Source organism: Bos taurus, chromosome 15 (assembly GCF_002263795.3).
Source record: "Bos taurus isolate L1 Dominette 01449 registration number 42190680 breed Hereford chromosome 15, ARS-UCD2.0, whole genome shotgun sequence".
NCBI classification, from domain to species: Eukaryota; Metazoa; Chordata; class Mammalia; order Artiodactyla; family Bovidae; genus Bos; species Bos taurus.
This window is the reverse complement of record NC_037342.1, coordinates 52345598-52373095: the sequence shown is the minus strand read 5'-3', so window position 1 is coordinate 52373095 and position 27498 is coordinate 52345598. Positions and strand designations below refer to the sequence as shown.

The 27498-nt window shown below is 51.2% G+C and overlaps 1 protein-coding gene across 2 annotated transcripts; it reads right to left on the bottom strand.

The window, feature by feature from the left end:
- Positions 1 to 833: 833 nt before the first annotated feature.
- ATG16L2 (autophagy related 16 like 2) lies at positions 834 to 21485 on the bottom strand. 2 transcript variants are annotated; one of them, NM_001192280.1, is made up of 18 exons: positions 21328 to 21458; positions 19337 to 19436; positions 18684 to 18774; positions 13044 to 13117; positions 12526 to 12777; positions 12348 to 12413; positions 11865 to 11978; positions 10780 to 10842; positions 10149 to 10257; positions 9698 to 9803; positions 8913 to 8983; positions 8592 to 8663; positions 8363 to 8483; positions 7930 to 8035; positions 6790 to 6939; positions 6535 to 6582; positions 6322 to 6423; positions 5932 to 6019 (listed from the first exon to the last, which is right to left on the bottom strand). In NM_001192280.1, the coding sequence occupies exons 1-18, from the start codon at positions 21443 to 21445 to the stop codon at positions 5932 to 5934; spliced, it is 1851 nt and encodes a 616-aa protein (NP_001179209.1). In that variant the 5' UTR covers positions 21446 to 21458. The 2 variants fall into 2 exon arrangements, with proteins under 2 accessions (XP_059730635.1, NP_001179209.1); XM_059874652.1 differs by lacking the exon at positions 10780 to 10842 and having other exon boundaries at positions 834 to 6019; positions 21328 to 21485.
- Between the last annotated feature and the right edge of the window lie 6013 nt (positions 21486 to 27498).

Here is a 27498-nt window from a genome sequence, read left to right as displayed (position 1 = left end):
GAATTTTCCTGACCCAGGGATCGAACTTGCATCTCTTACATCTCCTGTGTTGGCAGGCAGGTTCTTTACCACTAGCACCACAAAAAATATGTATAGGTTTGATTTTGTCAGATGTTGCCGAATTGGCCTCCAAAATGATTTTATCTGTTGACACTCCCACCATCAGCATAGAAGACAACGTGGACTTCGGACTCAGAAGGTCTGAGTTAAATCCTGGGTCCCACTGAAGCTGTGGGAACCAGCTTCAGTGTCCCCATCAGAAACCTAGTAATGCCGTGGCTTCAAGAAGGACATGTGAAGTGTGCAGCACAGCGTGGTCTTCCTCAGCATCACTGCCCCACCTTCAGCACCTCCCCTACAGAGCTGTGCCTTGCTGTCCTTCCAGAGCTGTCATAAGGCCCAAAGGAAGGAGTGGGTGTGAAAGTGCCTTACCATAAATATGTTAAGGGCTATCAGTACACATTAATATCATCTCCATCTTCTGTCTTCCCCTGCTAATGAAAGGTGCTCACATTTAAGACTACCGTTGGTACCAGAGGCCTTGTCTATGACCAGGGGACAGAATTAAGTTGATTGCCCCACCCCTGTATCATAGTTATAGCGGGGCCTCCTTCATCATAGGAACTAAACGTGAGGCAGCCAAACCAGAGTCACAGCACAGCACCTGAATCCCTTTCCTCTATAACCCGCCCCGCCCACCCCAGCCCACAGCCACAGGCAGGCAGAAGCGAGTGGGAGGATATCCTGCAGCCTCAGCCCTGCCACCGCTTGATGGATACCCTTTCCACTGGGCTGCCACACCCCCCAGCTTTAAAAGAAGCAGAATGAGATGATTTCCAAGGACTCATCCAACCTTTATGTTCCACATAAGTTCAGTTTCTAGATGCACAATGAGAACATCACACAAAAAAGTCACAGTATTTGAGAAGACTCTACTAAAACAGACCTCTTGGGATGGCCAGAAGTTGAAGATTCAAGCCACTGGACTCTCCACCAGGACAAAACAAACTCCTTCCTCTGGGTTGTAATCTCACTGTGCTGCACCCTTCACTCACTGCCCAGGGAACCCAGCCAAAGCTTTCTATAGTGAGGCAAGTTATTTCTTTGGCCTCTGAGTGGCTTTATGACACAATCTGGCTGAATCTTTGCATTTAATTGCTCATTATGAAGCTGTTTTTCACGACAAAAATACAACTAAGTTACAGAAATTTTGGTTTATAAGGAGAGAGTTGTAATTTGTCCCCAAATCCTACAACTTAACACAACCAGTGTAAGTTTCCTCTTAGACGCTGTTACCTACCGCTTGATCTGTCAAGAATTAATTCCAGAGGGCGTTTGATTCCTGAACCACTTTCCCCTGGTCCCACTGGCTGAAAACATAAATACAGTACTTCTGTCTCGTCTGTTTCAGAGAGCCCTGGTCTGGAAATAGTTTACTGGAATGTTATCCTGAAACAACAGAAAGGAACACCTCTTCCACACTGTGTGCTAAACAAATACACATGCTTCTTGTCACTCACTTGCTCCTGTGAACAGCAGGGGAGTGGTTAAGAGACCTGTATTCAAGTCCCTGGGCTTCCTCACTTAGCTGTAACCTTAGACTCATCCTTTCACCCTTCTGGGCCTTGCTTTTATCATCTGTAAAGTGGGAAGGAGAAGACAATACGAGTTTCATAAGAGCCAGGAGAATCGAGTAAGATAATGCAGAGATAAGCTGAAATATTATTGACTGGTGAAATGTGCATCTATAAAAAGAAAACAGCGTGTACCAGACATGGCATTTCACATATCACAGATGGGTCCACACCTCGTGCCACCAGGATTCCTCCAGAGCAGAACTAAGGTCCAAGACCACCTCTGCTCAATCACTGTCCAGTCAGCAACTTACTGCCCCAGGCCACGTTCTGGTCATGGAGACACAAATAGCTCAGTTCCCATTCCTGTCACCAGAGGGCTTATGTCTGGTGGGGGTGACTTGGCAACAGCAGTTTGAAGCCAAGGTGCCTCTCCCAGGACAGGGAGATGACCAGGGGCAGTAAGAGCCCAGGACAAGAACCTCTGTCATGTCTCCCCCTCAAGCCTCAGGCTGGCAGAGGAGGCGGTACTCATGTCTGTACACCAACCTGGGGAAGAGCCAGGTCCCCACTGGTGAGGCCCAGAGCCATGCAGCAGGAAGGGTCTCACAGGTGGGGAAAATCCACCCACTGTGATTTGCCCACGGTCTCAGGAAGACAACTGGGAGTGGAACCTAGAACCTGGCCTCCAGAAGATGGGTCAGCACCTCTGCAGAACCAGGTTCCAGTTTTGAGAAGAGTGAATCAGGAGCCTGGATTCTTATCCTGGTTCTGCTGGTTCCTCTCTGGACCTCAATCCGTATGGACAGCAAGGACAACAGTTTTGAAGGGTTTTTTTTTTTTTTATATTTATTTATTTGGCTGCATCGGGTCTCGGTTGCGGCACTCAGGACCTCTGTAGCATCACGCGGGGTCTTTTGCTGTGGCTCAGACTCCTTTGTGTGGTTGACTCCAGAGCACACGGGCTCAGTAGTTGCGTCATACGGGCTCAGTTGCTCTGCAGCATGTGGAATCTTAGTTCCCTGACCAAGGATCAAACCTGTGCCTCCTACCTTGCAAAGACGACTGGACCACCAGGGAAGTCCCAAAGGTGACAGTTTGGACTTTAGGGAACAAACTCAGGCCAGCAACCTCAGAGTAGGCTGAGTAGCGACTGAACACCTGAGTAGTGACTGGAGAACGGAAACCCAGAGCAGTCTTCCGTACAGGGTTCTGGCCCTGCCCAGGACCGCAAGGACTAGAGGTGCAGCCTGCCCAGCTGGCACCCCTCCGAGCTCTTCCCCTGCATGGCATTACCAACCCTTCTCCTCACACTTGCCTCATCCCCTGGAATGCCTAGGCCCATTTCTGACCCTCCAGACTTGCTCCTTCAGGAAGTATTCCTTCCAAGTAAATTAAGGTGTGCACGTGCTCCCTGAGGTGAGGCAAGCGTGTGCTGCCCCATGAAGAAAGGGAGGCTTGAGGGGAATGGAGGGCACTCTGCCAGGAGTTGAGTCAGGGCATTTCCTGATGACCGCTTCTGTGTCCTCTAAGCCGTCTCCACTGCAGTCCCAGGAGGTGCTTGCCCCAGATGGTGGAACTGGTAACAGCCTTCCAGGATCAAGTTCATGTCCCTCCTGTAGCCCTGCATGTCCCTCAGTTCAAAGGATACTAATCCTCCAGGCTCAGACATAGGCTCCCAGAGCCAGAATGAAGAAGAGAAGATGCAGGGAGGGATTTCAGTAATTTTGTTTTGTTTTTGTTTTTTTTTGACTGTGCTGGATCTTCGTTGCTACATGTAGGCTTGCTCTCGTTGCAGTGAGAGGGGGCTACTCTCTAGTTGCAGTGGACAGGTGTCTCCTTGCAGTGATTTCTCTTGTTGCGGAACACGGGCTCTAGGCAGGCAGGCTTCAGGAGTTTCAGCTTGCAGGCTCTGGAGAACAGGCTCAGTAGATGTGGCACGTGGGCTTAGTTGCCCTGCAGCATGTGGAGCAGTGATCGAACCTGTGACCCTTTCATTGGCTGGTGGATTCCTAACCACTGGACCACCAGGGAAGTCCAGGGAGCTAGAATCGCCCACCTGGTGGTGGAGGCCGTGGGCACGCCGCTGGAGCATGGCAGGGAATGCCCTATAGCTCTGCTTAACTGGGAGCCCGATTGTCTGATATTTAATAGTTTAAAGACCACAGTCCAGCTGTGCCAGCTCTGGTGACCTCATATCTATCACTTACACTCGCTGAGCCTTGATCTTCTCATCTGTAAGATAGCTACATCACAAGGTGGTTGGGAGAACAAGTAAGATACTGGATAGAAGGCACAGGGCCTGACAGCTCAGTAATGGCGGCTGCTGGAAGCATTGGTCTTTCCACCCCAGGAGGTGGGAGAATGGCTTCGGCAGACCTAGGCAGCTGCTGACTCCTGGTGGCCGCTAGAGACTTCGACTATCAGACTTGCTGAGTCCTCGAGTAAGAGAATTTAATCATTTAATAAACATCTCCTGAGGCTTTCTCTGTGCCTCTGAGGCCTGATCCCAGGAGAGTGCTTTGCTCCCATTCTGGCCTCCTTCAAGAGCTCCCTGACCGAGACAGAGGGAGGCAGACCCAAAGCAGGGAGGCACAGAGACGGAGGAGGCTCCTAGCCGGCCTGGCAGGTGAGGAAAGGCTCTCAGTGAGGGGATCCTAAAGGACAGATTTGAATTAGAGGCTGGGCAGGAAGAACATTCTGGGCAGAGAGAAAACCCTGTGTGAGACACACTGCAGAGCAGCAAGGAGGTGAAGATGCAGCTGAGGCCAGCAGGGCCACATCCTGCGGGTAAGGAGTTTCTCTGCAGGCAGTGGAGAACTTCAAAGGGCCGGATGTGTGACCAACATGCATCCTCAGAAAGTCACTCTGGCTGTGGCAAAAAGGGGTCTAGGTTGGAGAGATAGCAGGTCTAGGAGAAGGTGGCCTGCAGTGGCAGCAGGAATGGAGAGTTAGACACAACAGCCTCAGGACTTTGTGGCCAAGAAGATGTGGGGTGTGAGGGGAAGAGATGATGCCTAGGAGGCAGCTGGGTATGTCACCAGAGCCCAGGGTTGAGCTGGGATCAGCAGAGTGTAGATTTGGGTATGCGGTGTGCCAGGGACTTTACAAATACTAATACACTGAGTCCTTACAACAATCTTTGAGGTAGATATTACTGTTAGCCCCTTTTACAGAGGAGGAAACTAAGGCACAAAGACATGAAGGTAACTTGCTCAAAATCATTCAGCTACTAAATAATAGAGCGGAGATTCAAACCCAGACAGTCTAGCTGCAGAGTCCAGGCTCATAGCTCTCTCCTGCCCATCCTGGAAATGGTTTTCCAAAACCCTGGGACTGGCAGCAGGACTCCCCAGGGAGGATTCTGTAAGGTAATAAACAGAGGAGGCCAAGAGTTGCAGAGTAAAGCCTTTGACTCTCAATTAGGCAGACCCCCAGAGGTCAGCCCCCATCACTCAGAGATAGGCATCCCCTTCGACACCCGGTGACCAGCAGTGGCTGTCCTTCTGACCCTCCTCCATGCCCTCGGTTGGGGAAGAAAGTGGGGTGCCCAGGTTCCACCCTACTACGTCTGCTCTAGAGGCTTGTCCTGTGGATTAAATCTGTTAAAGTAAGTGAAGGCCCTGGCCCAGCCCATGGCTGTCCTCCCTGACACACGCGGAAGGTATTCCCCACCCACTCCAGGGTCTGCCTCTGGGACACGAACATGGCCCTGTCTAAAGGCAGGCCTGGTGTTCAGAGTACCTGACGTCACTCTGGTTTTTTAGGCTTCTTTCCACAGGGCCCCCTCCAGGCTGTCTCTTGCTCGTCTCTCAGAACTCACATGGTCCCTCCTCAGCCTCAGTCTACCCTGGGCACCTGAAGAGAGGGCCCAAGAACCAGGACTATCTTGGAGCACAGGAGAAACGTCCACGGCTCCAAAACCACTGCCCTTTGCTGCCTCTGGGCCTTTCTTCCTGCTGTCTCCTGATCAGACCGCTCCGCCCCGGCTCTGTATGGAAGGGACTGGAACCAAGCCTGGGTCTCCATGTGCCTCCAGCCAGAGGCTTCTCCATTCCCTAAATGCTGAAGAGAAGCAAGCACATACCAGTTTAAATGCATTTTCCCCCCCACTTTTGCCAGGAAAGTGAAGAAATAGATAAAAAAACAAAATAATACTGTGATTCCCCCCACACACACACCAACCCACACCTTGTTTTTAAACCAACAGGCCAGGTCCTGCCAGGCCTTCTTACCCATTAAACACCCTGAGCCACCCCCACCCCGCTGCTAGCCCTGAAGTGTCTGGGGCAGTGGGGAACTTCTCCGGCTTCAGGCTTCGGACTAGAGCCTCAGCTCAGGCAAGGAAGTCGTGGCGCTAGTGCCAGAGCACAACCTTCCTGGCCTGGTCCACGCTCACCACGTGGTTCCCAGAGTAGCACCAGGCCACGGCGTTGACAGCAGCGCTGAGGAGAGGGAGAGACAGGATTCAGGAGCGTCGGGAGCTGGCCCTGCCCCTCCTCACTGGACCTGGGCTGTGTGAGGGCCTCTCTGCGCCCATCGCCTCACTGTAAAGTGGGCTCTAAGGGCTGTGGTGGGAGTGGACCCAGGCGCACATGGCAAGACTGAGCTGTGAAGGGCTCTGGGGGCAGGGATGGAAGGCATGGGACACGGGCCGGGGGCTCCAGAGCCCAAGCATGTCAGGACCTGGGATCCGCTTAGCAGGACTGGCCGTGGGGCTGGGGTGGTGGTCAGTGGCCATGCTCACCTGTGGGGTCCCCGAAGGCTACTCTCTAGTTTCCCAGTGTCCACGTTCCAGATGTAAAGGGCTCCATCCCAGGACCCTGCTAGGGCATAGCTTCTGTCTGGGCTTCAGGAGCCACAGCAGAGCAAGAGAGAAAAGACCAGAGGTAAGGTCATGGACATGCAGACACCCAGACAGACAGGACACACTCAGGCACGGGTGCTCTCATGGACACACCTGAACACGGCTTTGGTCCAGTCAGAACCGCACTTGAAACCATCAGCCCTGAGAATAGACAGGTCAGGATGGAGGGGGCTGCCACTTCCTGCCCTCAGCCCAAAACTTAACGAGCTTCCCCTCTGTCAAGGGCTTCGGCACCTCAGCAGGCCCTGGTCCAGAGGGGCCTCCACGGAGGGCCCCCCACCAACAGGCCTTTCACAGGCCCAGCTGCCCCAGTCAAAGCCACAGGGCCGGTGGACACAAGGCAGGTACCTGAACACCTGGCGGATGTTGCTGACACGCAGGTCAATGACCTTGAGTGTGTCATCTCGGGAACAGCTGAGCAGATGCAGCTGGTCATGGCTGAGGCTCAGGGAGGTGACCCGGCCTTGCACAGGGATGACCTGGGTGCAGCGGGGCCCCCTGAGGAGCAGGAAAGGAGACGAGGGTGAGGAGCAATCACCTTGACAAGGCTGCTCCTGACAGACCAACAAAAGTCCAGAGCCAGCCCTCAGGCCCCAAGGCTGACAACTAATCTCCCACCACAGCCAGCGCCTTCCAGCAGGAACTTACTTGAAGCCAGAGCCCCTGAAACCCTTGAGCCACTAAAAGAAGTACTGGGGGGAAAGCAATGAAAGTCTGTCTTTAAATATGTGAAAGGTAGAGCAAAGGGTTTCAAAGGCAATCGCTACAGATGAGGAAGAAGCAGCCTGAGGCAGGGCTGGCTCTAGCTCTGGTTCTAGCCTTAGCTATTTTTATAAACCATTCAAGCCTGACGCTGGGCTCTTGGGTTCTTTTTGACTAAAAAGTGGTGACTGCGTGGGAACTGTGGTGTTGGAGAAGACTCTGGAGAGTCCCTTGGACTCCAAGGAGATCCAACCAGTCCATCCAAAGGAATTCAGTCCTGGGTGTTCACTGGAAGGACTGATGCTGAAGCTGAAACTCCAATACTTTGGCCACCTCATGTGAAGAGCTGACTCATTTGAAAAGACCCTGATGCTGGGAAAGATTGAGGGCAGGAGGAGAAGGGGACGACAGAGGATGAGATGATTGGATGCCATCACCAATGCAATGGACATGGGTTTGGGTGAACTCTGGGAGTTGGTGATGGACAGGGAGGCCTGGCATGCTGCAGTTCATGGGGTCGCGAAGAGTTGGACACGACTGAGCGACTGAACTGAACTGAACATGGGACTCGGTTGGCAAGACCCAGCAGAGTATGGTGGTTGGATCAAGGGTCAATAAGGAGGCACAATTCTCCAGAGGCCACAAAGCCTTCAAGGGACCAAGCCTAGCACAGAGGCCACCAGAGCCTCACTTCCCCAAGGTACCCTCAGCTGCTCCATGGCAGAAAAAGGAAGAGAACACAGGAGCCCTGTCCCACCTCCCCTGCCCACAGCCTGCACCTATCACCTGCTGTCCCAGAACCGGATCTTCTGGTCATTGTGACCACTAATGATGATATGGTCCCCACACACCACGTCGTTACAGTAGGAAAGGACATTGATGGTCCTGGAACCTAAACCAAGGAGTAGAGAGAACCCTGGACTCAGAGAAGGATTATGAGCCAGCCCACTGGACGTGTGGAGATGCTGAAGCCCAGAAGCCCCAGAGGTACAGTGTCCTCCCAGAACTAGAACCCAGGCCCCTGTTTTCCAGCCCAAAGCCTGAGGTAACCAAGAAACCAGGAAAAGCGTCACCAATGGAGGACGCAAGAGGAGCCTTAGGAGGTTTCATCCCAAATGCCTGTAAGTCTTGGAGCCCCTCCCAGAGATCAGGTTGCAGCCCCCCATGGCCCGGCCTGCAAGGGTCCTGGTGAGGGGAGAAGGGGAGGGCTGGGCCTCACAGTAGGCTCGGCAGAGGTCCCACTCCTTCACTGTTCGGTCCCGGCTCCCGGTCACTGCCTGGTGCCTCGTCAGCTTGAATTTGGCAGCCGTCACCTTGTCTGTGTGTCCAGATAGTGTCTCCTGTGCATCCCAGGGAAGTGTCAAGGGCATGGCCAAGACCCTGTCAGCAACCCCTCCACCCGAGGCATGACCCCTGACCCCCAGGCTGCCTCCGCAGTCAGACCTCACCTTGGACTGTGCCTCCCCAACTTTCCAGAGCTGGGCGGCCTTATTGTAAGTAGCTGCCAGTAGCTGGGAGCCCTGGGGAGAAGGGACAGGAAAGAAGAGATCCTGGGCCTGGCCAGAAAGCTGGAGTCGGGCCGCCTCAGCGCTTCCCCTGGCCCAGGTCACCCAGGCAGGCAAAGGAGAATCAAGGCCCAGGAGAAGGATTTATCCAGGCACCCTCTCAGGACACATGGCTCTAGGATACCCATGATGTTCCCCCAGAGCCCCACCTGCCCGGTGTGGAGACTCGGGGAGGGGCATCCCATGCCACCCAGGTCCTCTCACCGAGGGGTCAAAGTCCACACTGGTGATGCTGCCGCCAGCTCCTTCAAGAGTCTGGTTGGCCTTCAGGTGCCCTGGGGGGACCAGGGGAAGGAACAAGCAAAATGAAGTCACTAATCTCATGAAACGGAGGAGCCTGTACTGTGAGTGGGAAGATGAATCTCTCCCAAGTTAGAGGACAGAATTGCTGGGTCTGTTCTTGGGGGTCGGGGGACTCTAGCTAGAGGCTGCACCTTCCTGAACTGCCAGCAGGGGGCTGCAGGTCACCTCACAGATGTCCGGAGAGGACTAGAGAGAAGGGACTGTCCCTAGGTCACACAGCAAGCCAGGCCAGGCAGCTGGGGACTTGCCTCCTCCAAGAAGCCTCTAGGAGCCAGCGTTCGCTCCCCAGTGCTCCCCCATCTTCAGAGCACAGAGCAGACAGCTAACACGTGTCTCAGAACTGAGTTCTGAGAGCTCAGTGATGCTAGGTGGCCTGGTGGACCCAAGAGACCTGCTCAAGGGTCTATCCCCGTAGCATGTCCTGACATGGTATCCTCACCACCCCAACAGGGACCATCTGAGCTGAGCCCTGCCCACCGTGCAGGCCTCGACTCCAGGAGGTGAGAGGCTCTGCCCTTCTTAGGAGCACTGAGCCCAGAACTCTTGCCAAGGGGTCATCTGGCCACTACCCACAAGGATGACCGGGTGAGGAAACACAAAGAGACCCAACACCTTTCCCAAGGAGCAAGCTGAGAGTGAGGTCTGGAGAGAAAGAACTGAGCTTGCCTGAGGGCAGCGACCCTTACCTCCCACGACATTCCAGAGGAGGATGAGGCGGTCAGCCCCTCCGGTAGCCAGGAGGCTGCTGTTGGGGCCAAAACGAACAGCACTGACCTCGGAGAGGTGGGCATCCTGTGAGGAAAAAGGGAGGTCAGTGCTCCTGGTCCTCGCCACACACGCCTCTTTGTGCACACTCACAGCCAGCTCTCTGTCACCATCCTTGCACACATGAGGTCTCTCTCTGAACTCAAGTTTCAAACTTGGCCCCACGCCTCCTCCCATGTTCCCAGTACTCCCCTACCTGGCCTCCTGTCTCTCCCTCTCGTTATAAAATGCCAAAGGGCTCCCAGCACAAGCTGTAGGAGGAAAACTGCTCCCACTGAAGGGCCTATCCTTGCTTCCCCAGCCTCCTGAGACTGCTCCTGGGACCGGCACTCCCATATGGTACCCCATGCACTTGGCCCAGCTCCTCCTTACCAGCACATCATGAGCTTGGGTGGGAAGTCGGGTGGTCACATACACGGGGATGCTCTGGTATCGCTGCTCAGGGGCTCCCCCGATTGAGTGGCCTCTTCTCTTCTTGAAACTGGGGGAGGGGGTCAGGAGGGCATTCAGCAAGGCCTTCTGAGAAGGAGAAGGCCCTTCAAGCTCTCCTGAAGCAACAGCAACAGGAAGCAGACACAGAAGGCGGCAGAACATGGCCAGCGGCACTGAGACAAGTACAGAGGCAGGACGGGGTTGGTGGGCCCTGAGAAACCTCGGAGCACTGCTTGGTTGACACTGTGACCCTGAACGAAGCCCTGACATTTCTGAGCCTGTTTCCCAAATGAGTGGTAGTTCCTGTCTGACCTCACCTTGGAGCCCTTGGTCCCCTGTGAGGACCCTGGATGAAGGACAGAGCCCAGAAGACAGCCAGGCAGGGGCTAGGAATGAGGCCATGCACCCAGCTCCTGCCTCGGGCTCAGCAGAGACACACACACAGTGCTGGGCAGAGTATGGAAGGACAGACCAGGACTCATACACAGCCCAGGCCTGGGCTCCAGGAGTCTGACACAGGCATCCAAGGCGCCCAACACCTTCACACACACGGCGCTGCACACACACTTACTCCAGAAGCCCCTTCACTACATCCACACAGCGGGACATCGTCAGGGAGGTGGCAGAGGCTGACCTGGGGCAGAATTGAGAGAGATGTTTAAGGGACTGGCCGGTGGGTGTGTGGACCGCAGTCACTCATCCCTACACTCTTGAGCCAGAAGAAGAACTTACTCCTCCAATGCCAGGAGAGCACGGTGACCCAGGGCAGTCCCAGGAAGGTGGAGGAGGGCAGGGATTTGGAATGAAGTCTCCCAGTTTCACCATGATAGGTAAAAACTGCCTCACCACCCAGGTGCCCCCCAACAAAATTCATGGGAGGCTGAGCTGGGACCTGTGGGGTAGGATGGAGGTGCCCTCAACCTGAGATAGCACAAGGCTGGGGACAGGGGTGTGGGGAAACCTAGACCCCAGAAATACCCAGGAAAGCATGTGTCCTGAGATGACCCGGCCCACCAGGGCTGCCAAGGCTTTGAGGACCAGCATTTCATGCCCCTCCCCAGGGTTCCTTCACCACCCTGAGGCCTGGACACCAGCCACCTGCAAGAAAGGGCTAGAGGAGGGGGGCAGTTTCAATGCCAGGCAAATCAAGATAGATGGGGGAGATGGAGGGAGGGGCACCCAAGGACTGAAGCCTCAATCAGGTCCCACCCATGTGAGTTCACATCTACACATGCTTCACACGCATTCAGGTACGCTCACCTAAGTCTGTACACATACATGCTCTGATGTCCCCATGTGTGTACACGCATGCTTGTGACAGCTGAGCCTTGGGCCTTGCCCACAAGCTCCCTCCTGTCACCGTCTTTCACCAACCTGCCATCCCAACCCCAGAGCTCTGGTCTTAGGAAGGAGGAAAAAGGAGAGGACAAAGGTTGGAGTCCCTGGCGTGGCACTGACCCCAAGGGGCTCCAGGTACTGAAGTTTCAGCTGCCCTGGGGTCCAAGAGTACCCCAGTCTCTCCGCAAAGCCCTCTCAACCCAAAGGCTGGCCCAAGGTCCTTTAGGAAGACTGGAGGGGCCCAGCTCTGAGCTCGGGATAGTCCTCACCTTAGAAAGATTGGAGGGGGCCAGCTCAGAGTGCTGGGACAGTCCTCACCTGAAGGGCCGCTTCCATTTCTCACCAGCCTCACTCTCCAGGGACCCTGGCTTAGCAGCCACGACCAGAGTTTCTGCTTCCTCTCTGATCCCATCGCCTAGTGTGTCTGGGCTCCTGGGAGAGAGAATGAATCTTAGGACGACTAAGGGACCAGGCCAGCCGCTCCGTGCCCCTGCGCCCTACTCGGTGAAGACTGGCATCTCCAGAGACGAGGGTCAGTGCGGGAGCATGTGTGGTGGGCGCAGATGCTGGCTCCTATGACCACCTGTTTCCGCACGTGTCCTGGGCTCAGTCTCCCTGGGGGCTTCGGCACGGTGACTGTGCACACTTGTGGTCGGGTGCACAGATGGCCGCAGGCAGGTGGGGGCAGGGTAGAACAGCAGCGGCCCGGGGCTGGGGGCGGGGGGGTGGGGGTGGGAAGGGCACTGCAGAGCCCCCAGCGGAGGCTCGTCAGACAGGTCCCCGGCGCATCCCCGTTCTTACTCGCTTATGCTCACTGTCCGCTTGGCTGCCTTCTTCAGCTCCTGGGACACCCGCGCTTGCTTGGCCCTGGGATAGAAAAGCCTCCAGAGTCGGGTGGTTCACGTGTCGGGACAAGGGGGTCGGGCCCCTCCCTACCAGGACAGCTCGCCTCCCAGACTGACCCCCGGGGCGCTCTCACCTTTCCCTGCGCTCATTGCGTAGGTTGCGCTCGGCGGCGGCGCGCGCCTTGTGCTGCACCAGCCTCTCCAGCAGGTCGCGCGCCTCCTCCTCGAGCCTGCGCAGAGCCGCCTCCTGGTGCCCAACGCGCGCGCGCAGCGCCTCGTAAGCCGCCCGCTGCTCCTCATTCAGCGCGCGCCGCGCGTGCACCTGTCCGGCCTTCTTCGCGCGAACCTCCTCCAGCTGCTCCACGCGGGCCTTCAGAGCTGCCAGCCTAGAGGACCGGGATCATCTCCGTCACCACCCTGGGGGAACCGGTCTGAGAGCTGAGACAGACTTGCTCCTGGCCACGCGGCCAGCGCGGAGGCTAAGCCACGTCTCCCTCGAAGTCCTGCAGCTCCCGGCCTCTGCGACCAGCCACAGGCCTAGGGGGCGTTACGCTGTCGGGCCCTTCTGGAGACCCGCGGGGTGACCCCGCGCCCCCCACCCCGGCAGTGATGGCCTGGAGCCTCCCCGAGGTGCGCCCCGCCCGCGCCTCACCTGCTCTGCCGCTCCTCCAGCTGCGACTCCAAAGTGCCCAGGGTCGCGCTCTTCTCCACCACCTGGTAGGCCATCTGCAGCGGCGGAGGCGCGGGACAGGTAGGCATGGGCGCCTCTGGGCAGAGCCTCCGGCCCCTCTCCAGCGGGAGAGACTGGTAGGACGGGGTGTGCCTCTCTTCCCACCCGCCCCCTACCTCAGCAGAAAGCTGAGAAGCAGACAGCTAAGGCATGAAGCACAGGAATACACGGCTGTTTCAGGGATCAACGGAAGGGCCTTAGGCTCTGTAGCCTAACACCTGAGTTTCACTCCTTGCATCACCACTTTCTCTGTGACCCGCGGTAGTGATTTAACCGCTCTGAACCTGTCCAACGTGAATAGTAGTGCTTACCTCGTAGGGTAACACTGAATTACTATAAGGAATAGTATTTCAAATAATGGTGACTGGTTATGTAGCACTTAACATGTGCTGGGTCTTGTTCTGAGCACTCTACAGTACCAACTCTTTTATAATCTGGTAGTTACTGCCATTCTCCCCAGTTTACAGATGAGGACATTGACACTTCTCTAGTTAAGTGTCTTGCCCAAAGTCATACAGCTAAGTGGCAGAACTGATATCTGAACCCAGGCCACCTAACATGCTCCAAGTAAAGGGCTGCAAGTATTCAAGGGATGTGTGTTCTGTTCCCCACCTCTCCAAGCCTTGGCTTACCAAGCATAAGTCCCAGAGAGCAACAAGATGCTCTGAGCAGAGGCACGCAGGCTAAGAACAGGAATGGACTGTGCGAGCACAGGGCCCAGACTGAATACTGGAGCTGCCCCCCAGCCCCAGAGTCCGGGGAGGGTCATCTCATCTGTCCCCCGCCTTACTGAACCATCCATCCAAGAGCCAAGAGCTGGGGAAAGCACAGAGCTGAAGGGTCAGTCAGAGAGACAGATGCTTAGAGAAGCAGTGCCCAGCGCAGTGGCAAGAGGAACATGAAAGCACTGAAGCTGGGGGCTCTTGCTACTAACCCGTCCCTGAGCTCTTCCTCGCGTGGGCCTGGTGCTAGATGGACTGAGGAGCAAGGCTGGTGTCTGCCTGCACTGACTCCCTGTGTGTGGGCTGGGGTAGGGGCCTTGCACATTCAGGGTCTATAACTGGCCCAGGTTTTTTCTTTTTTAATATTTATTTAGATGTGCCAGGTCTTAGCTGCAGCACATGAGATCTCAGTTGCGGCATACAGGATCTAGTTCCCTGAACAAGAATCGAACCTGCACCCCCTGCATTAGGAGGCATGGAGTCTTAGCCACTGGACCACCAGGGAAGCCCCTGGCCCAGTTTATAACATTTATAATTCCTTCCACCATTAAACAATCTGACCCTCGCTTCTGTTTCCTCACCTATCATATACTTTCATTGATGTTTTGGGATTCAGTATTTTTTGATGCTTTTCAAAATCCAAATAATAGAGGTGGAAAACAGATTAGTGGTTAGGAGTTAGGCATTGTCTGAGGAGAGGGCTGAGTTGTGACTAAAACAGGGTGGTCATGAACTTGTGCTATATCTTGATGGGCACACAGATCTACACAGGTGGCAAAATGACAAAGAACTGTATACACGTCATCCTAACATCTACTCCCTGACTGTGTGTGCTACAGTCAGGCATAAGATGTGACCACTGGGAGGTACTGGGTAAATGGCTGCACAGGACCTCTCTGTGCTGTCTTTGCAACTTCCGGTGGATCTAAAATTATTTCAGTAAAAAGTTAAAATGATAACACATGTTTGTTGTGCTATGTGAAACAGGACTAAGAATTAAAGAAAAAGTCTCTCCTTGTCCCTTGGCATATCCAATGGGAACTGACTGGTTTGTGGCTGAGGATGTCATGAGGAGGCAGTGCTGAGGACAAGGGGCGCCTGGAAGTATCCCAGACAAGGGGACCAGGAGCTCAGGACAAGAGAGGGGCAGGAAATGCAACCTGAGGCTGGAGAACCCAACTGGGGAGCCAGGCTAAGCTTTGGAGAATAGGCACCAAACTGATAATGGGGAGAGTGGCGAAAGGGGCTTTTACTTTTTTACTCTATGGACTTCTGTTCTCTTGAAATGTTCACAACAAGCATGTATTTGTGTATTACTTGTCTTTTTTAATAGAGATCATTGTTTATTATAAAAAATATATCACTCTGAGTACTGAATGGAGAAAGGACAGGGTGCCAAAAGAGGAGTTATCCAGAGAGTAATGAGAATAACTTGGACCAGGTCAGATGGGGTACAGGAAGTAGAAGTTGATGGATTTGGAGGCAGGATCCATGAGCTGGTGACTAGCTCAGGATGGATGGAAGGTTGCAATGGATGGAAGGGCAGTGGTGACCCTGGGTTTCCTGACTGATAACTACCAATGGAGGGGGGAATGATCTACCTCGTTTTCTTAAGTATCCTTTTAAAAAAAAAAAAACTATTTAGGTGTGTCTTTGTTGTGGCATGTGGGATCTAATTCCCTGACCAGGGATCAAACCCAGGCCCCTTGCATTGGGAGAGTGGAGTTTTAGCCACTGGACCACCAGGGAAGTCCCAATTGTTGACTGAACAATTGTTGTTCAGTCACTAAGTCATGTCCGACTCTTTGTGACCACATGAACTGCAGCACGACAGGCTTCTCTGTCCTTCATTATCTCCCTGAGTTTGCTCAAACTCATGTCCACTGAGTCAGTGATGCCATCCAACCATCTCATCCTCTGTCACCCCCTTCTTCTCTTGCCCTCAATCTTTCCCAGTATCAGGGTCTTTCCCAGTGAGTTGGCTCTTTGCATCAGATGGCCAAAGTATCTACCTCATTTATCACCTGCTGCTGCTGCTGCTAAGTCGCTTTAGTCGTGTCCGACTCTGTGTGACCCCATGGACGGCAGCCCACCAGGCTCCCCTGTCCCTGGGATTCTCCAGGCAAGAATACTGGAGTGGGTTGCCATTGCCTTCTCCAATGCATGAAAGTGAAAAGTGAAAGTGAAGTCGTTCAGTTGTGTCCAACTCTTAGTGACCCCATGGACTGCAGCCTACCAGGCTCCTCCGTCCATGGGATTTTCCAGGCAAGAGTACTGGAGTGGGGTGCCATTGCCTTCTCCACATTTATCACCTAGTCTATAAATATTCATCAGCATGGACTGTGGAGACAGGCCCCAGAGATATAATGGACAAAGCAAAGATAGCTCAATCCTTGGGGTGCTCACAGCCCAGAAAGGAGCTCAGATGTTTGAGAATCACCTCTCAAATGTGGCTGCAACTACAGTAGGGGCTCTGAGGGAGGGGCTCTCCCTGGGTTCATAGTCCCAGCTGGACATTAGTTGAGCAAGTGACCTGGCAATCCTTCAAGCTAGGCTTCAGCAGTATGTGAACCAAGAACTTCCACATCTATAAGCTCAGTTTAGAAAAGACGGAGGAACCAGAGATCAAATTGCCAACATTCACTGGATCATAGAGAAAGCAAGGAAATTCCATAAAGACATCTATCTCTGCTTCATTGACTACCCTAAAGCCTTTGATTGCATGGATCACAACAAACTGTGGAAAATTCTTAAAGAGATGGGAATACCAGACCACCTTACCTGCCTCCTGAGAAAACCTGTATGTGGGTCAAGAAGCAACAGTTAGAACCAGATATGGAATAATGGACTGGTTACAAATTGGGAAACAGGTATGTGAAAACTGTATATTGTCACCCTGCTTACTTAACTTTTATGCAGAGTACATCATGTGAAATGCCAGGCTCGATGAAGCACAAGATGGAATCGTAAATTGCCAGGAGAAATATCAACAACTTGAGATATGCAGATGATACCTCCCTAAAGGCAGAAAGTGAAGAGGAACTAAAGAGCTTCTTGATGAAGGTGAAAGAGGAAAGTGAAAAGGCTGGCTTAAAACTCAACATTCAAAAAATGAAGATCATGGCATCTGGTCCCATCACTTCATGGGGAAACAATGGAAACAATGACAGATTTTATTTTCTTGGGCTCCAAAATCACTGCAGATGGTGACTGCAGCCATGAAATTAAAAGATGCTTGCTTGCTGGAAGGAAAGCTATGACAAACCTAGACAGTGTATTAAAAAGCAGACATCTGTTGATGTATGGCAGAAACTAACACAAAATGTAAAGCAATTATCCATCAATTAAAAATAAATACTTTTTTTAAGTAAAAAAAAAAAATGCAGAGACATCACTTTGCCAATGAAAGTCCATATAGGCAAAGCTATGGTTTTTCTAGTAGTCATGTATGGATGTAAAATTTGGACCATAAAGAAGGCTGGGCACCAAAGAATTGATGCTTTTGAATTGTAGTGTTGGAGAAGACTCTTGAGAGTCCCTTGGACTGAAAGGAGATCAAACCAGTTGATCCAAAGGAAAAAAAAAAAAACCCTAAATATTCATTGGAAGGACTGATGCTGAAGCTGACACTCCAATACTTCGGTTACCTAATGCAAAGAGCTGACTCATTGGAAAAGTCCCTGATGCTGGGAAAGACTGAGGGCAGGAGAAGAGGATGACAGAAGATGAGATAGTTGGATGGTATCAATAACTCAATGGACTTGAGTTTGAGCAAAAGCTGGGAGATAGCAAAGGACAGGGAAGCCTAGTGTGCTGCAGTCCATGGGGTTGCAAAGAGTTGGACACAGCTTAGTGACTGAACAACAACATCTAGGTAGGTATTTAATGGCTCCTCAGCCTCCTCCAGTGGACTAGAAGGTTCATGGGGCCAGGTCTTGTTTACTGCTGCACTGACTGTGCCTTGAATATAGTACTTGTCAATAAATATTTGTTGACAGAATAAATGGAGATCAAAGAAAGCAGATTCGTGTAGGAGGGAGTTCAGATCCTGGCTCTACCTCTCAAAGCCTCTGCTTCCTCTGAAACCATAAAGTAGAGGATTAGCTGAAGTAACACTTAACCCAGTATCATCAATGTGGTGTTGACCATATTATTACAGGGGCGACGATGAGTCTGGTTTTAGATATGAAGTCCAAAAAGCAGCTGAGAAAGAGTCTGGAGCTCCTAAGAGAAACCTGAGCTACAGATGGATCTGGGAGTTAGCAAACACAGAAAGTCCACGGGAGTCAGTGAACCCACCCAAGTTCTAAAGAACACCCACATCTACAGGGAGGGGGATAAAGAGGAGGGAAAGTAGCTTCCCAAAAAGGAAGTTCAGAAGCAACAAAAGCCAAGAGACACCATGGCAGCAGGAGAGGTGGGGGGGGGGGGGTGGTCAGTATCAGGTAGAGGTAGCACACCCCGCCATGGAGGTGGACCACCTTATTTTCAGTCTGCAAATGTGTATTGAGCGTCAGCTGGTGCTGGGCCCCAGGGTTTGCAGGGCAAGTGATGAGCAGAGCAGGCTGAACCATCCAAGGGGAACAGAGGCTGCCTGTTTCCTGCACACCTCACACTCCTCCCCGAGCTCTCACCTCACTTCCTCCAGCTGCTGTTGGAGCCCACTTCATCCTAGGCTGCCAGGGCCAAGCTCGAGAGCACTCTGAGCCCTGTCTGGTCTCAAGGCATTGGACTTGGGGAATCTCCCTCACTTGCTGGCTCCCTTGGACCACATCTCCCAGCCTCAAAGTTCTGGATCCTGGGCCCACCCCATTCTCTCTCAGACCCCTGCCCCGCCTACCTCTCCACACACCAGCCGGAGCCCCTCCACCTCCTCTTGCCACTTCACCCTCAGAGCTGCTGGTGATAGGCCTTGGTGTGACTCCTTCTCCCTGCAAACCAATCAGAGCGGTGTTCGTTTTCCCACCGTTCATCCAGAGGATGCGTGTGAAAAGTCTGAAGCCAGAGCTATGCATTTTCTCCTGAGGAAGGTGGGAGCCCAAAAGTCAGCAGATGAAAGATCAAATCTCCAGGAACTGGAGCTGCCCATGACTCCTCTGCTCTGGGCTTGCCCCAGAGTTCCCCTGCCAGGACCCCTCTCAAGAAGCATCTCCCAACTCTGAGCCCCAGCCCATCCCTGGTTCTCATTTTCACTCCTTCTTTGAAATAGGTGGCATCATGTACTTTCTGTAGGCATCAGGTGAGAAGCAGGCAAACAGAAAGACAGATGTGCAGAGGGGCTGAGGGGGAGGGGTGGGATAAAGGCAGAGAGATGAACTGAGAAGGACATTCTAAGCAGCTGGCCTGGGGGAAGGCTCAAGAGCCTGCCTCCCCCTCCCCTGGGTAGCAGCCAAGGGCCAATGAGGTGCCAGGGAGAGAATGAACCCAGCAGAGGTGGTGGGGGCAGGGCCGGGGCACAGGAAGCCCATTGTGACCACAGACACAAACACTCACCAGGGACCCTGGTGGACAGAGAGAGTGACATCGTCTGGCTCTGGCTGCAGCTCCTCTGAGAATCGGGCCAGCAGCTCAGCTTTCTCCAGGAGGCGGTTATCTAGGGGTGCAAAAGGGTGAGCCTGGAGCAAAGATGGACACTTTCCAGCAGACCCCAGGCAGACAAGCTACCTCTCTGGCTGGGAGGGCTGCAGGAGTCCAGTGATGCAGAAGGGGGAGCCACTGGCAGGCTGGGCTCTGCCTTGCCTGCAGGGGATGAGTGTAGCTCCATCAGGACCTCCAGCCCTTGCACAGCCTCCTAAGAGCATAACCCCCAGACCCTCCCAGGAGAAGACCTGCTCTCCCAGGGACAGAGAAGGACACCCATTAGGGGAAAGGAGATAGCTGGCCAACGCCTGCTGAGGGTCTCAAGGGAAGGAAGGGGCCAGGGATTGATTCAACCTCCCCCAAGACAGGGCCTGGCCCTAGAGTGATGAAACAAACTAAGCTCCACTAGCCTGTGGCCTTTGGCAAGATACTTCCCTTCCAGGAGCTCTAACTTTCTGTAGCAGTACTAAAAAACAGTCCTGACTTCCCCTGGGTTGTTGTAAGTTTCCCCTCAGGCCAGAACAGAAAGTTCTTGAGTTTGGTAGTTTCTGTTACAGACCCTGGAATACAGCCCCTCCACCCCATCCCTGGTCATTTCCTCTTTTCTCATCAGTTTCAGGGTGGGGTAGAGGTGAGGCCCAGGCCTGACTCCTCAGCCCCTTTCCCTCTCCCTGTTCCCTACTGGTCACCTAGGTCAATCACCTAGGTTGCTGGATCACCTAAGTTGCCGGCCTTGTTCTCACACAAAACCCCACCCCAAGCCCCAGGGCACTGTTCTGGCCCCCCTAGCAAATCTAAAGAGGATGCCATTTTGCCCACTTTATGAGTGAGAAATCTGAGGTTTAGGGTTAAGATTTGTCCAAGACCACAAAGAAGACTGGACCTGCAATGTCTCTGAGTTCAGCCCTCCAGGATCACTCCACTCCCACAGATTTGCAGCTCCCAGTGGGTCGGTGGGGGTGACTCCTCTCTCATATTGGAGGGTTCCATTGTCCATTAGAGCAGTGGAGAAGTGAGGCTGCCTACAGGTAGAGGGCTGGCCTCACATCCCCAGAGAGGATCAACAGCTTGGAAGGTTGCAAAGAAGTGTCCCAGGACAAGAGCAATAAGTTCAGTTGTGAGGCTGGGGGAGATGGTTAAGCAGCAGCCAAGATTAGGACCAGTGTTGGAGCTGGAGGGACTGTGGTTAGACTTTGAACCTCAGACATACAATCTCAGATAACCAGAGGTGCACACACAGATGCACACTTGCTCATCCTGGCTTGAACTGCCACACCCCTTCCTGACCAGCTCCCCAGAAACAATTCTCAGAATCTGACTTCCCCAGGCTCAGCCACCTCCCTCTGCAGCCTGGAGCCCCTACTTCCCCCTCAGGCTGGGGTTGGTTGGGCACCGAGATGCTCCAAAAACCTGAACGAGGATCACCTGTCTGTGGTGAAACCTCGGACTCTGAGCTCCCTCTCTAGAGATTCAGAGTTTAGAAGTAGCTGTTCTGGCCAGTCCCGAGATCTTTCACTATGCTTATAGGGACCAAATGGGCTGATAGGTCCTGGGGACTTCCCAGGAAGGGGAAGGCTAAGAGACCCTAAAAATCCAACACTCGCTTATGAACCCGTGCATAGGAAGCCCAGCCCATCCCAGGCCCTGAGGGGCGAGAAAGAGGGGGAGAACCAGGAGGGAGCTCGGTCCAGGAGAGGGGGGTTCGCCGCAGAGCCTGGATCGGAAAAGGTAGGAACGCTGGCTAGTCGGAGATGGGGCGTAACAGATAGAGGGGCCAGAAGGCCCCAGGCTTCGGAGGCGACCAGGCATCGGTGCACTTGAGTCACAACCGGAAGAGCCAGCCAAACCCTCTCCCCGGGCCGGAGCCCCATCCCCTCGACGGTCCCCGGGCGCAGTGCACTCACAGGCCGGCACCAGCTCCAGGAATAGGGCCTTTTGCGTTCGATCCCGCTGTCGAAGCTGCCGCACGATGTGGCGCTTCCAGCGGGCGGCGGGGGCGCCGAGGACGCCGGGCCCCTCCATGGCCGCCCTCTCCGGCCAGCACCGCGCGCGGTTCTAGTCTAGGGAGGCGCGGCCGAGCAGGGGCGGGGCCCCGAGGGGACTCCGTGACGTCAGGGGGCGGGCCGCGGCGGGGAATCCCCGGATTGTACCAAGTGCGGTCCTGGGGGGAGAACGGAACGAAACCGGCAGGGAACCGCCGACGGGGTCTAGACCACCAGGAGTCCACAAAAAGTCTCACCTCTCTGGGGGCTCCTATGGCAGTCGGAGCTGTGAGCGAGGACCGAGATCGGAGCCTCTGAGACGGCTTCCCTCTCCTGTTGGCGCGCTCCGCAGGCGGGGCTTCTGGGGGGGCGGGGCCTATTTCCTTAACCCCACCGCTCCCGGACCGAAGTCAACAATAACAGACACTCTGGACCAGGCAGTACACTAAACTGGGGACCTGGAGATCCCCTCACACCCGGACCCTCCTCTCGAGGCGCTCAAGATCTGTGAGGGGAGGCGACACAGACAAGGCAGACAGTGTGAAATAGCGAGATACGAAAGTACGGAAGAGGAAGGGACTGAGGGACGAGGCCCTGCTTTGCGGAGGTGATGGCACTGATCTGGATCATGAGGAATGAAATAGGAATTCGCCGAGAGAAACGGATACCAGGCAGCGAGCGAGAAGAACAAACGCAGAGCTTTGTGGATATAAAAACTTCCAGTAGATTCTGGCCTGAAAGGACTGGAGGCAGAACTGCCCTTGTCCGAAGCAAGGTTTTAGGCTCCAGTTAATCGCAGAAAATTTACGACCTTGAGAGTAAAGGAATGCAGCTGATTTCATCGAGCAAACCCCTGGCCCAGAGGGAAAAAAAAGGCTTTCCTGAGACTGCACGAGAGGGGATGGCTGAGCCGGCCAGCAGTATCCTGACTCGGGGCTGCACCTATCACTCCATGTGGGCGGCTCTGGAAGAGCGGCGGCATTTCTTGCTGGTACACTCACTTGAGTCCTCAGCTTGCAGGAACTGTGATAAAACTGTCTCCAGCGAGACCCCAGTCCAGAGCTCTGCAAACAGGCTGCTGTGAAGTATGAAAGGAGTGATTCAGTGGAGCCCTGCAGGTCGTAGAGGTGACAGGTCTGTTGAAATGCAAATGGGAATGGGTGGCAGGTCTTGGAAAGCTGTAACTGCTGGAGACCCCCGCAGGAGCGTGAAAGCTGCTGTGCTTTGAAACCACAATGAATTGCGCTCAGTCCTCCTGTGCCATTGTCTTTGACCCTCATTTCCTTTGAACATGCCATGCGTGTTGTGTGCAACACCTTTCCCTCTAGTGGGCCTGACTCCTACTCATAAGTCACCTCTTCCAGGAAAGCTTTGTTGAGCCTGCACTTCAGTTAAGCCTTCCCTAAACTCGGCCGCAGCCCAAGCCTAGCCTTGTCCCTTGAAGGAATGGGTGGTGGGTGTTAACATTAACTAGAAGGTGTGCCCAGGAGAAGGAAATGGTACCCATGGAGGCTCAGGGCCAATTGGCAACAATTAAATTCCCTCTTAGAAGTGAGTGACTTGCAGGTGCCTGGGGACGCCATCAAAGGAACTGAGGCTATTGTATATTGAAGGGCATATTGTCAAGGCTCTGCCTTACTGTGAGGCAGAGAGGTATTATTTCTCTCAGTTGGAGAGTCATATTGTGGTCAGGATTTCCGAATCTAGGAAATTTAAAATAATTTTGTCATGTTTGAATAGTATAGGATAAAGAAGTATCTGATTTTGACTAAAAATATTTTTATCTTTAGAATATGAAAAGTTGTACTATAAAGTTCACTTAAATTTTTAGATGATATTCATAATATATAGACAAATTATTTATGCTTCACATTTAACATGCTGCTTAATATATCTTTGATTATGTTAGAAAGCCATGATGTGATGACCAATAAATATAAAAAGTGGTTATATCATGATTTAGAGACCTAATGTACTTTAGAGTGCAGTTTGAAACTTGCTCCTGGATTAGGCATCTCCCAGCAGCCAGTGATTATTAAAACCTAAATCAGTTCCTGTTACTCTACTTAAAACCCTCCTAAAGCTTTTCCTGCATATTCAACTCAAATCCCTAAATCCTTTCTGTTGCTTTCAAGGCCCTGCTTAGTCTGGCTCCTGCCCACATCTCTGACTTTACCTCTTCTACTGTTGGATGAAACCTTATTCACAACACTGAAATAACTGCTAAGACTTCCCCGGTGGATCAGTGGTAAAGAATCTGCCTGCCAATGCAGAAGACAGGGATTCTATCCCTGGTCCGGGAAGATCCCACAAACTGAGGGGCAGCTCGGCCTGTGCACCATAACTACAGCCTGTACTCCAGAGCCTGGGAGCCGCAACTACTGAAGCCCTAGAGCTTGTGCTTGGCAACAAGAGAAGCCACTGCAATTAGAGTAGTCCCCACTCACTGCAAGTAGAGAAAAACCTGCGCAGCAACAAAAACTCAGTAGAGCCAAAAATAAATCAATTTTTCTAAAAAAAGAAAAATAAATCACAGGCAAACTCCCACTGTGGAACCTTTGCCCTGGCTGTCCCCTGTTTCTGGTGCTCTTCTTCCTAAACTTTTATGGGCTGACTCTTGCCTACAAGTCAGATTTCAGAAGACCCAATCTGAATGAAATAGCTTCTATCCTAATCAGTGTCTGGAGATCATCCAGTTGTTCCTTTCAGAGCATTTATCACTCTCAGAAAGGATCATGTTTCTGTGTTGTTTGTTTTGTTGTTTATGACCTATCTCTCCTACCAGGCTGGAAGCTTCAGGAAAGCCAGGACCAGTTCAGCCTTGATCCCAGCTCTGTCTTCAAGCACCTAGAACAGGGCCTGGCGTCAACTGACTAGGTGATCAGTAAATATTTACCCCTGTTGCTCTCATTAAAAACATGCAGAAACAATTCTCATGACCCAGTGCACAGAAGTTTGGAATTCAAAATTGTAAATATTTTTAATTGAAAAATAACATGTACATAGTCAAAAATTCAAATAGTATAAGAGAGAGTCTCTTTGCTTCACATGTTTCTATTGGCTAGCATAGGACAGACTGTTCAGTGGTCTCTTGGTTTGGTGTGTGTATGTGTGTTCAGCCTGCCAGGCTCCTCTGTCTATGGGATTTCCCAGGCAAGAATGCTGGAGTGGGTTGCCATTTCCTCCTCCAGGTCTCTTGATTATTTTTTACTTAATACAACTGTTTCTTAAGAGCTCTCGCGATTCTGAGTGTTGGCTGAGCTCTGGTGATTCTTGCTTTGAGTCTCTTACATAGTTGTAGTCACAACCACTGGGGTCATATGAAGACTCAGCGGGGCTGGTTGCTGATAATGGCTCACTTATTTAACCAGCAGGAGATGCTGGCTATTGACTGGAAGGTGAATCCTAGCCGAAAACCTAAAATGAAAGCCCTGCATGTGGCCCCTCACACAGCTCAGGTTTCTCCAAACACGGTGGCTAGGCTCTGAAAGGATACATCCCAAAACAAACATTCCAGCAGACAGCAAGAATGCTGCTAGTCTATTAAGGTTCGAGACTGGACACTAGCACAGCCTTACTTCCTCTGTGTTTTGTTGGCCAGAGCAGTCCTAGTCGAGCCCAGATTCCGGGACAAAGACCCCAGCTTTCAGAATAAGCCTTCAGATCTCAGTGGTTTAAAACAAACATTTGTCTCCCTCATATTCCAGTGCCGGGTAGACCATGTTGGTGTACTATTCTCCTTCAGCAGTGACTCAGATCCAAGCTGCTTCCACCAGCATCTCCATCATCACAAAGTACTTTGATCCCAACTGTTCAGATGGGAAAAAGGTTGTGGTGGGGGGAGAAGGGGGTGGACATTCACACTGATAATTAATTGCCTTAGACCTGAAGTGACACACTCTTTGCCCACATCCTCACTGGTGAGATCACATCTCCTAGGAAGGTTAGGAAACACAGTGTTCCCCTGCTCCCTGGAAGAGAAAAATGGGCGTGAACACATCATTTTATGGATGTGTTCCCAGTCTCCTTCTCTAGAAGCATCACCATTAACAATTAACACCATTAACAATTTAGTGTGTACCCATCCTTTCAGAAATATTTATATATGTCAAAGTGGAAGTAAAAGTCACTCAGCCATGTCTGATTCTTTGTGACCTCATGGTATATACAAGAATATAAAAACACAAATGTAGCATTTGCACACTGTTCTACATGTTGCTTCTTTATGTAACAATATATTTTCGCTATATCTTAAAGAACTTCTCATATCAGACTACATAGATCTACTTCATTCCTTTTTTTTTCACTTGAAGAAGACCACCAAATTTATTTTGTACACATTGATTTATAATATGGTATTAACCTTTTTTTATTTGCCCAGAATTTTATTTTCTCTTTTTTAAAATTGAAATATAATTGCTTTACAATGTTATGTTGGTTTCTGCCATACAACATGAATCACCCATAAATATACATATGCCCCCTCCCTCCTGAACCTCCCTCCCACCCCCATCCCTTCCCACCCCTCTAGGCTGTCACTGAGCACCGAGTTGAGCTTCTTGTGTTACACAGCAACCTCCCATAGGTCATTCCTTTTAAAGCTGCAAAATAGGGTATTCCCTGGCAGGCAGTGCTTAGGTCTCTGCACTTTCACTGTTGAGGGCCCCGGGTTCAATCCCTTGTCGGAGAACAAAGATCCCACAAGCCAGGGGGCATGGTCAAAAATAAATAAAATAAAGCTTCAAAGTATTTCATTGTTTAGATGTATTACATATATAAATCAATATCATAATGATAAATATTTAGATTATTTCTGATTATTTGCTTTTACGGTGCTACACTGAACAACCTTGTATATAGATCTCTGCTTAACTCTGTTAGCAAACCTGTAGGAAGGTTTCTATAAGTAATATACAGAAAATATATTCAGAAGTTATTATGCATCCCAGTAATGTCCAGTTAGAAAATGTAGTAAAAATAAAGTCATTCATGACAGCAACAAAAACAAATATATTTAGAAGTATAACAAGAAAAAATGTACTAGCTGAAAATGAACAACATAAATTAATTCGGTCATATCAATTATATATTTAATGTATCTTAATGGAATCAATTAAATTAACTGAAGAACATACAAGAATATCTAAATGAAAGAAAAAATATAAATGTTTGGAGTTGGAAAGACTAAAAATAAAAATGTAATTTACACAAATTATGAAGTCAATATATTCCTATTATATTCCAATAGGATTTCATTGTTATGGAATTTGACAAGTTGTTTCTAAAACTCATCTCAAAAAGAATACCACAAAAATATTTTTAAGACTGAGGAAAGACTAATATAATGAAAATTGTGTGCTGCTTGTTCAAAAATAGGCAAGATAATAATAGAATAGAGAACAAAAATAGATCCTCCCATGTAGGAATTTAATATAAGATGAAGGTAGCATTTCAAATATATAGAAAAAAGAAATCTTTTCAATAATTTATGTAAGGACAATTAGTTATCCAGTTAGCAAAAGTATATAGTTATAATTAATTTTTTTCTTCACACCATATGCAAAAGTAAATTCCAGATGGATTATATTACATTATGACTTATAAAATGATAAAGATATCAGAAACAAGTAGAATAATTTATTGATAACCTTGGGATAGGGAAGACCTTCCTAAACAACATGCATAACACAAAAGTCATAAGGGAAAAGATAGATAATTTAACCATATCAAAATAAAAAATTTCTGGACAATAAAACACATCATGCCCTATCAAAATTACAAGTCTTTCATGCAGAAATGGAAATGCCAATCCTAAAATTCATATGGAATTACAAGGGATCCTGAATAGCCAAAATAATCTTGAAAAAGGATATATTTGAAGGACTTTACCCTTCAAGATATACTACAAAGCTACAACAGTAAAAAAAAAGCGGGGGAGGGTTTGTAATGGCATCAAGATAGACACAAGGACCATTAGAATAAAATTGAGATCCAGGAGTAAATCCATACATCAATGGCCAATTGCTTTTTGACAAGAATGCCAACTCAATTCAATAGAGAAATATTTTTTTCTTCAAAAAATGGCTGAGACAA